Source organism: Festucalex cinctus, chromosome 18 (assembly GCF_051991245.1).
Source record: "Festucalex cinctus isolate MCC-2025b chromosome 18, RoL_Fcin_1.0, whole genome shotgun sequence".
Taxonomy (NCBI): Eukaryota; Metazoa; Chordata; class Actinopteri; order Syngnathiformes; family Syngnathidae; genus Festucalex; species Festucalex cinctus.
Window position 1 is genome coordinate 4,334,135 of NC_135428.1, and position 15,682 is coordinate 4,349,816.

A 15,682-nucleotide genomic window follows, 5' to 3' on the forward strand; every position below is an offset into this window, starting at 1 on the left:
TCCATATGGTGCTTATTGTTGAACTAAGCAAAATTGAAGTTGTCCATAAAAATTCTAAAAATTGCACTGAACTCAAATTTATGATATATACAGTATGTTGCTAATTGATTTGATATTTTGTGCATAATTTGGCAAGAAGAGGCCTGAATGAATTGACTCGCTGTGGCGAACAATGCAGTGACATTGAAACAATTTTCATAGCTCTTGTGTTACATTCAGAGCTCAATTATGTCCTCTGGGGAAGTCTGAACTTAACAGTAGTGTCACAGGTTAGGTTGTTTTGAATTCCTCATTAAATGCTTCTGAGGGTTATAGCTGTTAAGTTACAGTCGATACAGGATTTAGTGATGCACCCTTGCACACTTTGATTAACCCCAAGTAAATGTAGGGTGTTTTAGTAGGCTTTTCCTGACACGTTTTTGCTTTCTAGAAGAATGGTGAAGGTTTTGTTTAGTGACAATTTTACGAACTGTTCATAATTACCCCCACGTTGACTGAAGGTCCCTAGTTCCAAAACAGCCCCAAAGCACGATTCTGCCATCACCGTGCTTCATTGTTTGTACAATGTGATGTTTTTATTGGTGATGATGAGCAGTGTTGGGTTTGCAGAACACGCCTTGAACTTTTGGCCCAAGAGATCAAGCTTAGTTTCAGCATTTGGAAAACACAATTGAATGATGCCAGTGACATGTTTTAATGGCTCAATGGAAAACATTCAATTGAGTTTTTTTTTTTTTTATTTATTTTTATTTATTTTTTTATTTTATTTTTTTTGGTTATGCTTAGTTTACTTTATGGTAGAAAAAAACAAAAAATCTGGCATTTGAGTCGTGCTGTGTAGACATTTAAAATTGTGCAATCAGTGTTAGGAGATTTATGACAAAGTGTCATTAAAAAAAAAAAATCATTTTTCAGCCCTTAATTACTGATCATAATTCCTTACATAAACATGTGTTGTCAGTTTTGGGTTACAGAAATATTCATGATTCCATTGTATCTCAACTACACAATCTGATTTTTTTATTTTTTATTTTTTTTTATTTATTTTTTTTATATCATATGTGGCTGTCCTTTGCACACTGGAAACACTGGGAAAGTTGAACACTTTCCACGGCAATTAATAAAAAGTAACAGTTATGGTTTGTTTGATTAGTGCTTAAAGTTTTTTCCCCCCATTAAATCAGTGGATTACGTATTCAAGGTCAATTTTTTTGCATAAAGTTCAAACAGCTTGTGTGTTCACAAATTTTGCATCATTTTCAGAAAATCCTGTTTAAAGACAAAAAAAAAAAAAACTTCGAAGCATTGACACATGCTGTTGTGTGGAATCTCGACAAGAACCTGGAGGCAAGGCTGTTTTGGGAATAATTCACAAGTACATCACGTGCGCGCTGCATGCGTTCTTTTACCTCTCCTGATTTTCCATGACGTGACCTAACAGTTTTTGCACATTGATATGTAGTGGATGTGAGCCATATTTCTATTGATGCAGGGAAAGGTGCCGACGGCGGTTGGTATTAATACACTTCCTGCAGTTACAACAAAGCCAATCTGTTTTGTCCACCGCAAAGCTCATTTTTCTTTTTTTTCCCCTCCACATTCCACCTTTAATTAATGTAACATTTTATGGTTGGATGGTCATTCTATTGGAGTTCAATGCATTTCTCACTAACTTTGAGTGTTAGATTGCCCATTGTGCTGACATAATAGGGGCATCCTCATCAATAGATTGCAACATGCTTACAGTAAGCGTTGCTGTTTATAGTAAATATTTCTTCTCCCTTGATGCTCTCCACTGGTGAAAAAATGATGTTGACAGCCACACATTGATGTTAATGTATGTTTAATTTCTTATGTCTCATAGACCACAACGTTTTCACCTCTACAACTGACCCCTCTGTCATTGATTGACATTGCAGTGCATCGATTTGCGTGAGTCGCTGTTCAATTAGAAAGGACATCGCACACACAATGTCATTTTGCTTCTGGTGCACAGCATTAGACAACATCTCTTTGTGTTTCGTCCCGGTGGCTGCTTTGAAAACGTAAGTAAACTGAACAGCTGTGTGATGTGAATGAATTGTTGAAGTGGGTCGAGTAAAGAAAAGTCATTGATTATCTCATAACCGTTTGGCTGTTTTGCAATCATTCAAGTAAGTGAATTCAATTGAATGTAAGTTGTGTGTTATTTGAGTTCGTGTTAATGACTGTTCAGCACTCATATTTACCAAACGCTTTTCTCATATTTTCATCGCAATTAGGTGCAGCAGTTGCTAGTTAATAGTACGTGGAAATTTGAGAAAAGCAAAAGTAATTTATAGGCGTGTCAAAATGAGTGCGTTAATTTTGAGTTAATTTAAAATTCCTTGAATGCCACAATTTTTTTTTTTAATGTGCGATTAATGTACTGGGGGAATTCCAGTCGCAACGCAGCAGACACGTCGACATCAAAATTTAGTCGTAATAAATTTAATAATGCATATATTTGTGGAGACTGGGGTCATCACTCAACTCGTATTTTACAATTTTAAATATGTGCAGAATGTCACAAGTTACTTCATGTTAAAGATTAGATCGTTCTTCATATGAAAAGAAAAATTACAAACGCAAGTATGCCATCTAGTGACAGAAAAATGGCTCAACACAAATCAATATCACACTTGTTTTTACAGTGCATCTTTTTTTATTTTAACTCAATTGTAAGAATTATTATGAAAATGCTGTATCAATGATTTCATAATCAGAATAGTTATAATTTTGTAATTTAATAATAATTTAGTTTAATATTCTTAAAGGGATATGTTACTTATTTATCCATTTTTGGCAGTCAAACATTAAATTATGTCTGTAATAAATTTGATATTTTCATTATTTTTCACGTACAATTAGTACCTTTAAAAACACATTTTGCAACTTGCTGTCAACTGAAAATGACATAACAATGTGCTCAGAGCTCAGGTAACCAATCACAGCTCAGCTTGTGAATGTCACATGACCAAACCTGGAAAAGAGGTGAGGTGTGATGTCATTTTCAGTCGACAACAACTGGCAAAATTGTTTTTTAAAAGTATTCATTGTACGTGAAAAATAATGAAAGTATCAAATTAATTACTGACAAAATATTAACATTTTATTGCTATAATGGGCTAAATAAGTGAAGTATCCTTTTAATTGTAATCCACCTGACCTGAAAGATTTCACCCCTTTTCTATCAGGTCATTTTGGTACACAATCCGAAATGTGTGACCAGCAACAAAAAGTCAAGCACAAAAAAACAGACGCCAAATCTCAAGAAATGAAGCAGCATCACTCCAAACAAAATCAACATCACCCGCATCATCATCATCACAAGTTCCATCAGTCAGATGAAGACAACCAAGAGTGAGTAAATTAAACTAGCCACCCTTTAGTTTTGTTATTTTTCAAGTAAATTTATTTACTTTTCATTTCAACCCTCATGTTTTATTTTTGGAATAGCACCCATTCAACAGCAGAGGACAGCTTGCTGAGTGATCACCTCCCTCACCATCATCATCATCATCATCATGATTCTCATCATTACCACCACAAGCTAAGCCATGACCAGCTTTCTCTTTCGGAAACTTCTTTCACTTCTTCATACGGTTCCTCTTCGTCCACGTTCTCCTCCTCATCAACAACCGCCTCCTCTTCTTCATGTTCTTCATCGTCCAACTCCTCCCCCACTTCGGCATCCTCATCCAGTCTGTCATCGGAGAGTAGCAGTGAAGGTTCGGGCAGATTTCTCCTTAGGAGACCTCAGCATTCCCAGTCTTGTACTAATATTTCCGAAAAGTGCAAGTACGTCGAAGAAGGAGAGGACGCGGCGCCTTTGATTGGTAACAGGGGTCACGGAGGCAAGCAGAAACAGGAAAAAGGCAAATCTGCTCGCAATGGCTCCAAACAAGGCACTCAGAAAAAGACGCACGAGAGTTTCCGCAAATCCAAATCTATGGAGGCCCTCACTCGCCCCGCCGAAAAAGACGGGCATGCAAACGAGGAAGAAGAAGAGAGGCGAAAAAATGAAGTCCGAAAGAATTTAATGAAGGAGAAAATGAAGTTCTCCGCCTTCCTTAATGAGATCACTCGACAAGTGCTCAGCCCGATGAGACTCACCACTCTGGGCGTCACCAATGCTCAGAAAGCAAGTAGCTCTGAGCCCACCTCGGTTCGATCCAGGAAGTCTGAGAGCAACGCGGACCCAAGCCGACAGCAGAGTCGTCGGCCTGTCAGCGCCGACTCCGTCGACTCCAGCCGGTACTCTCATAATCAGCTTTCGAAATCCAAATCGGCCCACCACCATCGGAGTCGCCGCTCTCCAGACTCGCCCAATCACGTGCAAGCTCGGCCCAGAAGCTGCACTGACATAAGCTGTTTGGAAAGACATCCGTCATGGTCCCAAACTTCTCAGCGTTGCTCACGTTCACCCTCTTGTAAACAGCACCGCCGTCGGCACTATATTGGGTGTCGTCACCATAGCGACCGCCACGGCCCGAGTTATCACAGATACCCCCGCAGCAAAAGTCCGCATCACCGTCGTAGACGCTACAGTCCCGTCTTTTATCCCAGTCATGGCGATTCTGACAGCTCTAGTTATTATCACGACAAACGTTCTCCCCGCAGTCATGATGGAGGCCACTCCGGTGGTTTTACTCCCCATCACGCAGACTGCCGTGACCCGACTTTTCACCAGCAGAGTGACCGTCGTTACCAATTCTACAACCATGCTAATGTGCCTCGCTATGGAGATCATCACTCTGCAATGTATCACCGCGAAGAGCACCACAACCGAGCCGCCGCTCATCATCAAATTCGCAATACAAGTAGCGCATCGCCGCACCACAAAGATCATCCGAGTAAAACGCATCACCACAGCAACCATTTAAATATGAAACGTCCAACTACACCACGTCATGGAAACCAAGCCCAAGGCTGTGACCAAAGCAATAAGCCCTACTCAAAACACCACCATGGAAACCACCACGGCATTGAGCAGCATCACAGTTTCAGACCTGGTAACCGTGGTGACCACGGAGATGGAGGGCACCATCCCCACCAGAAAGCCAAACCGAACGAATTCGGAGAGCACCATAGGCCAAGTCATCGCAGTCCGAACCGTCAGCGTCACAGCGGAGATGACCTCAAGGAGCTCCATCGACCTGACGATGAAGAGAGCCAGAATTCCTATCAAGAACATCGATCTGGATCTCATCACAGTCCAAACCGTGACGATCACCACACTCAGCACGGAGGCCGTCACAGTCCAAACGGCCAACACCACAACAGGGATCACGTAAATTCGCACCGTCAGCATCACCATGGAGACCACAAAAGTCCAAACAGTCAGAAGCATGAAGGCCACCATAGCCGTAACCATCAAAACCACCACGAGCCGCATCAAAACAAACTCCTTTCCAAGAATGAGCCGGAACATGAGGACAAGCGCGTTCTCATTAATCGAGAGTCGGCTCCCGGTCTGCCTCCACACCAGAAGAAGGCGGTTCTTTCCTGTAAGATGGACTCAACGAGGAAGATGATCAGCCCTTCCGGGCGAGATGAGGAACAAACGGACTTCACCGGTCCATCAAAACTGCAAGTATGCCATCAACATTTTGGGTAACACATTCTATACGGGATTTCCGTATTTCAGTGAGTCACCTATGAAGAAACTCATTCATGACGTTTCCTTTGTTACTGTATTCTAAAAGCAAAAATCAATAATTTCCATGTTCAGCATGCTTGATTATAGAATTATGCAAGGGTTTGAATCATTTGCTCCGCTATTGTTTTTTCGGTGTTCATGTTGCTGCTGTCATGAGTCGTCACAGAACTCTAACGCGGTGTTTCACAACCGTTATTGAGCAAACGCTGGATAGCCAAAAATTGGCATAACAAAAACAAAGAGGCGCCACCATGAGGCGCGGTGCCATACTGGTTACAAACAAAGTCACCTAAATTATTATTATATTTACAACCAAATTAAAATGTCATAAAAAGTAAAAATACTAAATTTCCAGTGCCACCCCTGACAATCTCTCACCAGCATTCTGGTTGGGAATCACTGATCTAACTGACACCATTTTATGACATGTATTTTGTCATTTTGAGCTACTTGTTGAAATTTTCAGTTCTATATTTCTGAGTATATTCCTTCTTCTCCTCAATAGGAAGCAACACATGAAATGGACAAGATTATGTAAGTGTGGTCAAATGAGCTTGGTCTCTGTTAAGAAATATGTATGTTTGTTTGTTTGTTTGTTTGTTCTCCTCACTAGTCTAAATATGACAGTCTGATTAATATTACATTTGTGGAAGATGAGTTAAGCAGCAAAATCCAGCCGTTTTCATTCATCTCGGAGCGGCCATTTTGCCCCTTGCCGTCGACTGAAGATGACATCACGGTTGCCCCGTGGTCAGGCATTGACCAATGACAGCTCAGCCCTGTTTTCTGAAGCTGGGCTGTGATTGGTTGTTCCCTGAAACCTGAGCAACTGTGTTGTCATTTTCACTTGACAGCAAGTAGCAAAATGGCCGCCTCCTGATATTGATTAAAAACAGCTGGATTTTGCTGCTTAACTCTTATTTCGCTAATGCAATATTAACCATGCAAAATACTATATTTAGACTTGTGGGGCTGCATAGAACATATTATTGTCAAGAATTTTTTTACATGGGTTGACTTCCCCTTTAAGCAGCAACTATATGGACAAGCATACAAATGAAGCATTCATATACATCGCATTTGTTTTCTTTGTCTGATTTCCCTTGTAGGACCCTACAGGAAGAGAATGAAGGTCTTCAGCAGAGTTTATTGAAGTCGGCAGTCAAGATGGAGTATTTTGGAGAATTTTTGAACAGCCATAAGCTGTTGGAAGAAGAGCTCCAGAGGACGCGTGTGGAATTGAGCAACCTCACAGAGAGTTTTAAAATGTAAAGAGTCACTACATTTACAAATGTAGTCAATATTTGGGTTGAGGCCAAAAGTTCCTGTTTCTGAAAACTCATTTACATAATAGGGATGTAACGATATCCAAATATCACGATACGATATTATCACGATATGAAGCTCACGATACGATAATTATCACGATATTGTGGGGAGGTTGGCGATATTTAAAAAACTTTCACAATATTGTAAAAAAAAAAAAAAAGAGCTCATACTAAAAAAACACAATATTGTGCTTTGTACATATCAGCAATACATATAAATTATTAACAATCTCTGATAATACTTAATATTGAGGCACTTAATCGCTAATGCAAGCCCATATTGAGCTCCTCCACATATTGACTCGCTTCAAAGCATTTTACAATACCCTTCATCTGACAGTGTATTTTACACATAGAAGGGCCAAAACATTCCTAATGAAAATTAAACTGCACTAAAAACTAGCCACCATACGGTGATATAACTGCACAAATGGAAATCAACCTGACTTCTTTTTAACAGATGTGTAGCTTTTAAATATTGTGAACATGACGACGACGACGATATTGTGGCCGTTTTAATATCACGATATTGCCGGTATCGTTACATCCCTAATTTACATGCATTGGGTGGACAATACTCCCACATACATAATCCGATCTAGATCGTGACCCACACACAACGCCTCACAGACTTATATACACGCATATATATATGTGTGTGTGTGTGTACAAAAATATTCAAACTGATATTTTCACTGTAGAGACAGAAAATAACGTGAAAATGCCACGGAGAAATCAACATATTCAAGTTAGCGAGCAAGATGGCCGCCGCACATACAAGTAGCTGAGACAAAGATGTCTTGTAAATTGAGCATGCACAGAAAAGTTCTGTTCAATGGGAGTACCCCGATAGTCGCTTATATGACCAAATATTTAGGTTAGAAAAGCGGTAACACGGGGTCTTATTCGAGTTGTTTAAAAACCCATATTTCTTATAGTTTTTGTGTGTGGCGTCTCAAAACATGAATATTGCTAATATTCAAGGTTTGAAAGGGTTACTGTGCATGTTAAAGGGGCTGTCTGCAGGGATTCACTCAGGAAAATCAATCCATCCATCCATTTTCTTGACCGCTTATTCCTGCTTATTCCTCACAAGGGTCGCGGGGGGTGCTGGCGCCTATCTCAGCTGGCTCTGGGCAGTTAGGCGGGGGACACCCTGAACTGGTTGCCAGCCAATCACTCAGGAAAATGCACTTTTTAAATACAGGATGTGCACGCTTTAACTTTCTCTCAGTCTACACATCTGTGTTATGTTAATTTCTGGTGATAATTTTTTCTTTTTCCTTTTATCTTGTTCTTAGACTCCATGAGAACTGTTCATCCACACAACAAACAAATAGCCTACTGGAGCAAAAACTTAACTCGATGGTAAACGCCAAACATTTACATACCCGATGTTAAATGTGCCATGCGGTTTGGCGTTTTATTTACACTTTCTGTTTGACAGACTCGTAGCATGGAAGGAGAGCGAGAGCGGTTGAGCCGACGTATTTCAGCGTTGACAGAACAACTTGCTGGCGCAAAATTTGACAACAATATGGACACATCAAATGTAAGTCATCCAATTAAGGGACATAAAACTCAATAAACTGCTACATTTTACATGATTAATCTCATTTCCAGATCAATTCTGTGCTGAACCAAACCAACGAGCATTTACATCTGGATGATGCCGTCAGTCAGGTTATGCTCCCTCTGGCCCCTCCCCCGCTCCAGTTCATGGACAGCCAAAACTACGAAAAGGTCACGACCACCACAGGGCAGGAACAATGTCTGGGTTCGGTTCCAGAAGAGGAGGAGTCCGACTGGTCAGAAATGGGGGAAGAGATCCCACGATTTATTCTGACAGGCTCGAATAGGAGTCAAGCATGGATGCACAGAGAAGGAGACATGGACAAGGACAGCGAGTCAGGAGGTGAGGAAATGATTCGACTTCCGTCCCCTCGACCTCTGCAGGTTCCTCATTTCCAGTTCACCATCCACAATGAGATTTTACCTCCACCGCCATCCAATGCTTGCCTCTCAGGTATGACAGGTGACAGCACATTTAGGATCACCGCCGGTCAGAATCTCGGCTCGACCGTACTGATCAGGTCGGCGAGCCTGGAGGAACTCCCGCTTGCCTGCCATCAAATGCCAAAGGAGCTGAGAGGAACGGAGGCCATGATGGACCTCCACCACCCCGGGGACGAAGCTAGTGACGATTTAGATAACGAGATCATTCATCATTGGAGAACAACCCGGGACGGGAGGGCGTCAGAGGCCGAGAGCGCTCCATGTAGTCTTCAGTCTGTCGAACAGATGCTCAACCGGTTCATGTGCGAGCCGCAGCCCGGTGAGGGGATCTGTCAGAGCAGGTCGGAAATGCACGGCTGGACGGGGGGGATTGCGGAGGAGGTTTTAGGAGGGGAGCAAACGCAACTGTGACGCAAAGATTGTTCACGCATCCTGACCTCTAATACAGCTTGAACTTTACCTAGCAGGATAGTTCACTGAAGCATTACAACAGTTGTTAAAAAAAAAAAAAAAAAGAAGTGTACAAATGTTCATGTTCATTGACCGCTCCAATTTAAAGATGCACGATGCAAAATTAGACTCAAATTTGAATGTTAAAATAACGATATTTTTTTTACCCGCGCATGTTTTTAGAATTTAATTTAAGAATGACTGTTGCCCCTATTTTTCTGTAAAAGGAAAAAATGTTGGAGCGTTCGGGCCGGAAACTTTAGCTTTTGCTCTGAGCATGACGTCATGCGCGTTCACGCTATTGTCTCGCGATTGTTCACGCAACTTCACAGACAGGACAGCGAAATTCAAACTGGATTTAAAGAGACCTGCCACCCGATACGTCACCGATACTTTTGGGGAGATATTTTGTGTATCAAAAAGTACTCATCACAAAGTCAGAAGTTCAACATTGTAAATCCAGAAAATTATTTTTACTTCAAATTTAATGTCAACATTCTTTAATTTTTCAGTGATTACTGTCAGCCTGTCATTATTGCCCTTACCTCATTGTGCCGATCGGCCGATAATTTTTAATATTTTTTTTTTGCCACGTGTGTTATGTGTAGTTATTTTTGACTTATGTTTAGCTAACTATAGAGGACCGTGTACAAGTACAGTATGCATTTAGTTTTATGTCGCTTAATGGCTTATTGTAGCCATCACTCTCTCACTTTCTCAAATCCATTTTGTCACCTTTGTCCTCACCTCCGTATGAGTACGATGGATGCTGAGCAGACAATGGCCTGGATTCCCTGGACCAGTTTAATAGGATAGGCGGGGCATTAGCATTAAGACGATCCCAGCATTCAGGTTTGCCAAATCCACTGTGTAGCACCCTGGGAGGTACACAGTGGTCGGCGGTTATCTTCAGCACTTTTTGTGGAGACCAATAAGGTACGTGTCGTTTTTTTTTTTAAGTTTGACTTCAAAGTCTTCACACAAAATCTTGATATTTATATCCGATAGATCACCAGTCAATGTTTTCAACCAGCAAATTTTGTCCTGCTTCTTCCCTTTTTTCCACCTGTCAGACAAGAACAGCCTCGTCCCCTCCCTCCGTGCTGCCATTCTCCTTCCCCTATTTCCCCCCGGTAAGACTCGGAGCCCCTCGCTGCAACCATGGTGGTGATGAAGATGAAGTTCCCCTTTCAGAAAAGGGTGAAGCTCGCTCAGGGACTATGGCTCCTCTCCTGGTGTGCCACGGTAGCTGGGGCCATCACCTTCACCCTTGGGTGCATCCTCAAGATGGAGCTCCGCAGGAGGGCAGAGGTGCGCACTTTTATTGTTTTTGGTGTTAAATACTTGTGGTTTTGACGTTTTGGTGTCAAACACAAAATAAGTACACATATAGTTACGTTGCTATATGAATGCTAATCTACAGTGGACAAAATTAGCATGTTTATTGGAATTTTCAAGGCTGGGATAAACTTTTGACTTAATCAGGAACGGTGCCATAAAAACTCAAATGTTAATCAAGTTTCATTCAAATGTAACGTTAAATGCTTGTCCTTGGAATATGAAGGCCTTCAGCTAAACACACTGGTGATCCACTTTGAATCATGACTCATTATTTCATAACCAAATCCTAATAATCTTTATCCCCAATTTAACGGGATCTGTTTTGACTGTCTGTTCATGTGCGTTGTAATTGGACATTTTTCCATCATCTGTGACTTGATAGATTTCAAATGCACTATGACTGCTGAATAAATGCATTTTAAAAAGGGATGAGGAAAGTACCGATATCAGACATCATTTTGGGCCGATCTGGCCGAAAACAGTATCTGTTGAACGAAGTTGTACAACCCCATATTTTGATTGGGACTTTTTCTGGCCACTGGATTTATTTATTTACTTACTTATTTATTTAAATTCATTTTATTTTGTGTTCTATAGAGAAAATTACCATTTAATTTAATGCAATTTTAACAATTTTATTTTTTTTAACATGACTTTTTTTTTTTTTTCTTTTTTTTTTTACAGATGTGTTGCATTTAAATATCATGAACATGGCGATGACGGCAGTTTTAATATATTATGATATTACGCATTTGTTAAAAAAAAAAAAAGTCAGGTTGATTTCCATTTGTGCAGTTCTAGCGCCCTGTAGTGGCTAATTTATTAGTGCTACTTAATTTTCTATTAGGGATGTTTTGGCCTTCTATGTTTAAAATGTATGCTAATTGTAAGATGAAGGGAACCTAATTTGCTTGTGAAGCGATCAATGTGTGCTTGCATTAGCAAGTAAGTGCCTCAATATTGTTATTAGAGATTGTAGGTGGTTTATATGCATTGCTGTTATGTACAAAAACACAATATTGTGTTTTTTGTTTTTTGTTTTTAGTATGAGCTCTCTTTTTTTTTTTACAATATTGCGATCGTTTTTAAATATCGCCAACAATATTGTGATAATTATCGTATCGTGACCTTCATATCGTGATAATATCGGATCGTGATGTTTGGATATCGTTACATCCCTAGTAGTCGTAGTAGTAGTAGTAATAGTACTTGGCATTACTGACTAATCAAAAGTTGAGTACTCTTACTGGTATCGGTCTAGGAAAAAGTGGGATAGAATATTCTTAATTAGGATAATTTCATATACATTGACAGAGATCCATTGGCTACTGTCATCTTCGATCCTTCCAGTTGAGAATGTAACTCGAAACAGAAATATGGACTAAACTACAGTATGGTTGCTTTTGGAGTCACGTAACGTATTTTCATTACATTTCCACGTGACTCCCTTGCAGGTAATGGATAACGCGGACATTCATATCGTGCCCAACACCCTCATGATAGTTGGCCTGGCCTCGTTGGGCATCAACTACTTTGCATCGAAGATCTGTCAGGATGCCCTGGACGCCGGCCGATTTCCTCGCTGGAAGACCTTTTTGAAACCCTACTTTGCCCTCTCTTGCTTCTTCACCGTCCTCATGCTGCTCGCCGTCATCATGAGCTACGCGATGAAGGGCAACCTGGAGAATTCCCTGAAGGTGGGCCTGAGAAACGGCATCCGCTTCTACAAGGACACCGACACCCCGGGACGCTGCTTCCAGAAGCAGAACATCGATCGCTTGCAGATGGACTTTCGGTGTTGCGGCAACAACGACCACAGGGACTGGTTTGAGGTCCAGTGGGTCAGCAATCGCTACCTTGATTTCAACTCCAGGGAAGTGAAAGTGTAAGTCGAGTGTGTGTGTATGTGTGTTTGCGTGGGACAATACTAGGGGTGTGCTCAAAAAATCGATACGGCAATATATTGTTGCGGTCCTCATTACAATACACGTATCGATACGCAGGCGTCAGAATCGATATTGCTCGTTAACTTTAAATAGGCAGTTTGCCTTTGCAGCTTGCGTTGTACCTAAAAAATAAAAACCAGCAGCATCTTTGAAGTTAATTGCCTTCAATTAATGCAAAAAAAAAGCTCACCAGTGATTGGACACTGTGTCTTGCCAAGAAAAAATGAAAGCAGAGGAAGAATATCAACATTTATTTACTTATAAATTTACCGTGGCACATGTGTCTTAATGTACCCATCCATCCATCCATTTTCTTGACCGCTTATTCCTGACAAGGGATGCTGGGGGCTGCTGGCGCCTATCTCAGCTGGCTCTGGGCAGTAGGCAGGGGACACCCTGGACTGGTTGCCAACCAATCGCAGGGCACACAGTGACGAACAACCATCCACACTCACACGCACACCTAGGGACAATTTGGAGCGCCCAATTAACCTGCCATGCATGTCTTTGGAATGTGGGAGGAGACCGGAGTACCCGGGGAAGACCCACGCGGGCACGGGGAGAACATGCAAACTCCACCCAGGAAGGTCCGAGCATGGACTCGAACCGGAGACCTCAGAACTGGGAAGCGGATGTGCTAACCACTCGACTACCGTGCCGGTCTTAATGTAACAGTTTTCCTATATTTTGTTTAAAAACTAAATAGAATGTTACATGAAAACAATGCTGTTTTTATTTCCCCAAATATTTCAAAAAAAGCACATTTTAGAGCTGTAATTTTAATACTTTGATATTTTTGCTCATATCGGCTCATGCCTATTAATAAATTTTCCCGGTGTGTCTGTGAAAACTGCTCTTTGCTCTGCGCATTTCGAGCAGGCATGCCGCTAGGCGGTAAACCAGAAGAACTACTAATAAAAACATTTTTGTCATCCAGCATAATAAACATATCCTTTAGGTATACATATGTGTTATTATAAAATGCAAGTAAATGAATGTGAAATATCTGGGATCCGTATCGCCTTGAAGATCAAGTGTTGGGATACATATGTATCGCGATACGTATCGGATCGTGACCCCTGTATCGTGATACGTATCGGATCGTTAGGTTGGCGGCAATACCCAGCCCTAGACAACGCACAACAAATGGACTGGATCGTTGTAAATAATCATATTCATTTCTGCAGCCGTGTCAAGAGCAATGTCGACGGACGATATTTGGTCGACGGGGTCCCATTCAGCTGCTGCAATCCCAGTTCTCCTCGGCCATGCATCCAGTATCACCTCACCAATAATTCAGCTCATTATAATTATGAGTACGAGACAGAGGAGCTCAACATCTACCTGCGCGGCTGCAGGGAGGCCCTGGTCAACTACTACATGGGCCTGATGAACACCATCGGCGCTGGCGTACTCTCGGTCTTCCTGTTGCAGGTATTTGAGCGGCATCGCAAATAAAGTGCGCAGGTGATGATTGACATAACCCCGCCCTCCCGAATCCCAGGGTTCCGTGCTGGTGAGTTTGCGCTTCCTGCAGACATCTATGGAGGCGGTAGCAGGGAAAGAGAACACAGAAATCGAGACGGAAGGATACTTACTGGAGAAAGGAGTGAAGGACACCTTCATGGAGTACTTTGACCCTGTGCTCAAGTTCCTGCTGCTGAAAAACCAGGTGCAGGAGGGCACTCCTGCAAACACAACAGCCCCAGCTTCTACCTAAACTTTAGGGTTGGACACACATATGTAAATACTTTTTATGAAGGGAGTGAAAATGATTAAAATCCTAATTAATATTGTCATCTTCCTAAAATAATGGCCTCAATATTTTATTTGTTTTAATTTCAGAAAACATGAAAAACGAAGCGTAATAACTATTAGATTATATTTATTAATTATGTAAAAACAAAGGGGGCACTAACTGGCGAACCGCCAGGCTTCCCATTCTGTCCCCCTCTGTTATATTTCTCCTGTTTCTCAGACAGGTTGTGACTGTGAAGACAAATTCCTTCTGTGCTTTTACATACCTGGACAATCAATCTGATTATGTTTTCAGAGGTAGACTTGAATGATCTATTTAACTTGGGATGTCGCTCATTTTAGGGCAGGTGGCCAGCAACCTGATGAGATGTACAAGCCAAAAAAATAATTTTGGTTAAAACTTATGAGATTGTTTTAAAAAAGATTACAAAATTGTGTTATTAAAATGTTTTTGGGGGAATATAATTTGTTTTTTTCCAAATTAATCAAATTAAGGTACATGAAATTGTTGCACATTCTCAAATGCTCTCTATCGAATGCAAGCCTTCCAGAAGACGATATACGTATAATGCAAATCTCAACACACTACTTGTGTTTTTTGTTGTTATTTTTTCTGGTATGCACATAGAATTTGTTTGCATTTACAAAAAATAAAAGATAATTTTATGTTTAATTCTTCTGCCTGTTATTATAAGTTGCTGGTCTCGATAGATGAACAGAAATACATTTGCTGTGACAAAATATTTTTCCAGACCAAGAAGTGAAATTTTGTCATTTAAAACAAGAATATACTTGAGCACAGTGGTTGGAAATCATCACAATGTAAGAAGAAGAAGAAGAAGTAATGATTGCATTATTTTTATGAGGGAAAGTAGTGCATCATGAGGAGGTTGCATGACAGAAGGGCTCAATATATAACATTTTAATGTAATGGACTCATTTAGTCCCAATTTCAATTTTTGCTGGTACAATTCAATTCTATTTCATTTTGAGTGTTCTTTTTAACTATCAAACCTGTCACCCACCATTACATGATGCATTGTTATCCCGTCTGGCTCCTGTAATGGAGAACAATTGGATTAAGAAAAACAGCTTAAACTGCTTTAGTATTGCACTGAAAGCCATTAACAGTGTCCTCTAACCTGACACCTCTGTTAGACCTG

The 15,682-nt window shown here is 40.9% G+C and overlaps 2 protein-coding genes across 3 annotated transcripts; both read left to right on the top strand.

The window, feature by feature from the left end:
* The first annotated feature begins 1,599 nt into the window (after window positions 1-1,599).
* On the top strand, window positions 1,600-9,570 carry LOC144006160 (uncharacterized). Of its 2 annotated transcripts, XM_077504868.1 has the most exons (9): window positions 1,600-2,045; window positions 3,216-3,381; window positions 3,478-5,614; window positions 6,186-6,214; window positions 6,790-6,948; window positions 8,310-8,376; window positions 8,456-8,560; window positions 8,632-8,923; window positions 9,035-9,570. In XM_077504868.1, exons 2-9 carry the CDS (start codon window positions 3,239-3,241, stop codon window positions 9,433-9,435), a joined length of 3,333 nt encoding a protein of 1,110 aa, XP_077360994.1. In that variant the 5' UTR covers window positions 1,600-2,045; window positions 3,216-3,238; the 3' UTR covers window positions 9,436-9,570. The 2 variants fall into 2 exon arrangements, with proteins under 2 accessions (XP_077360994.1, XP_077360993.1); XM_077504867.1 differs by having other exon boundaries at window positions 1,602-2,045; window positions 8,632-9,570.
* A 197-nt stretch (window positions 9,571-9,767) lies between these two features.
* On the top strand, window positions 9,768-15,192 carry rom1a (retinal outer segment membrane protein 1a). Its single transcript, XM_077504869.1, has 5 exons — window positions 9,768-10,410; window positions 10,548-10,785; window positions 12,270-12,700; window positions 13,949-14,195; window positions 14,266-15,192. Exons 2-5 carry the CDS (start codon window positions 10,636-10,638, stop codon window positions 14,479-14,481), a joined length of 1,044 nt encoding a protein of 347 aa, XP_077360995.1. The 5' UTR covers window positions 9,768-10,410; window positions 10,548-10,635; the 3' UTR covers window positions 14,482-15,192.
* The last annotated feature ends 490 nt before the right edge of the window (window positions 15,193-15,682 follow it).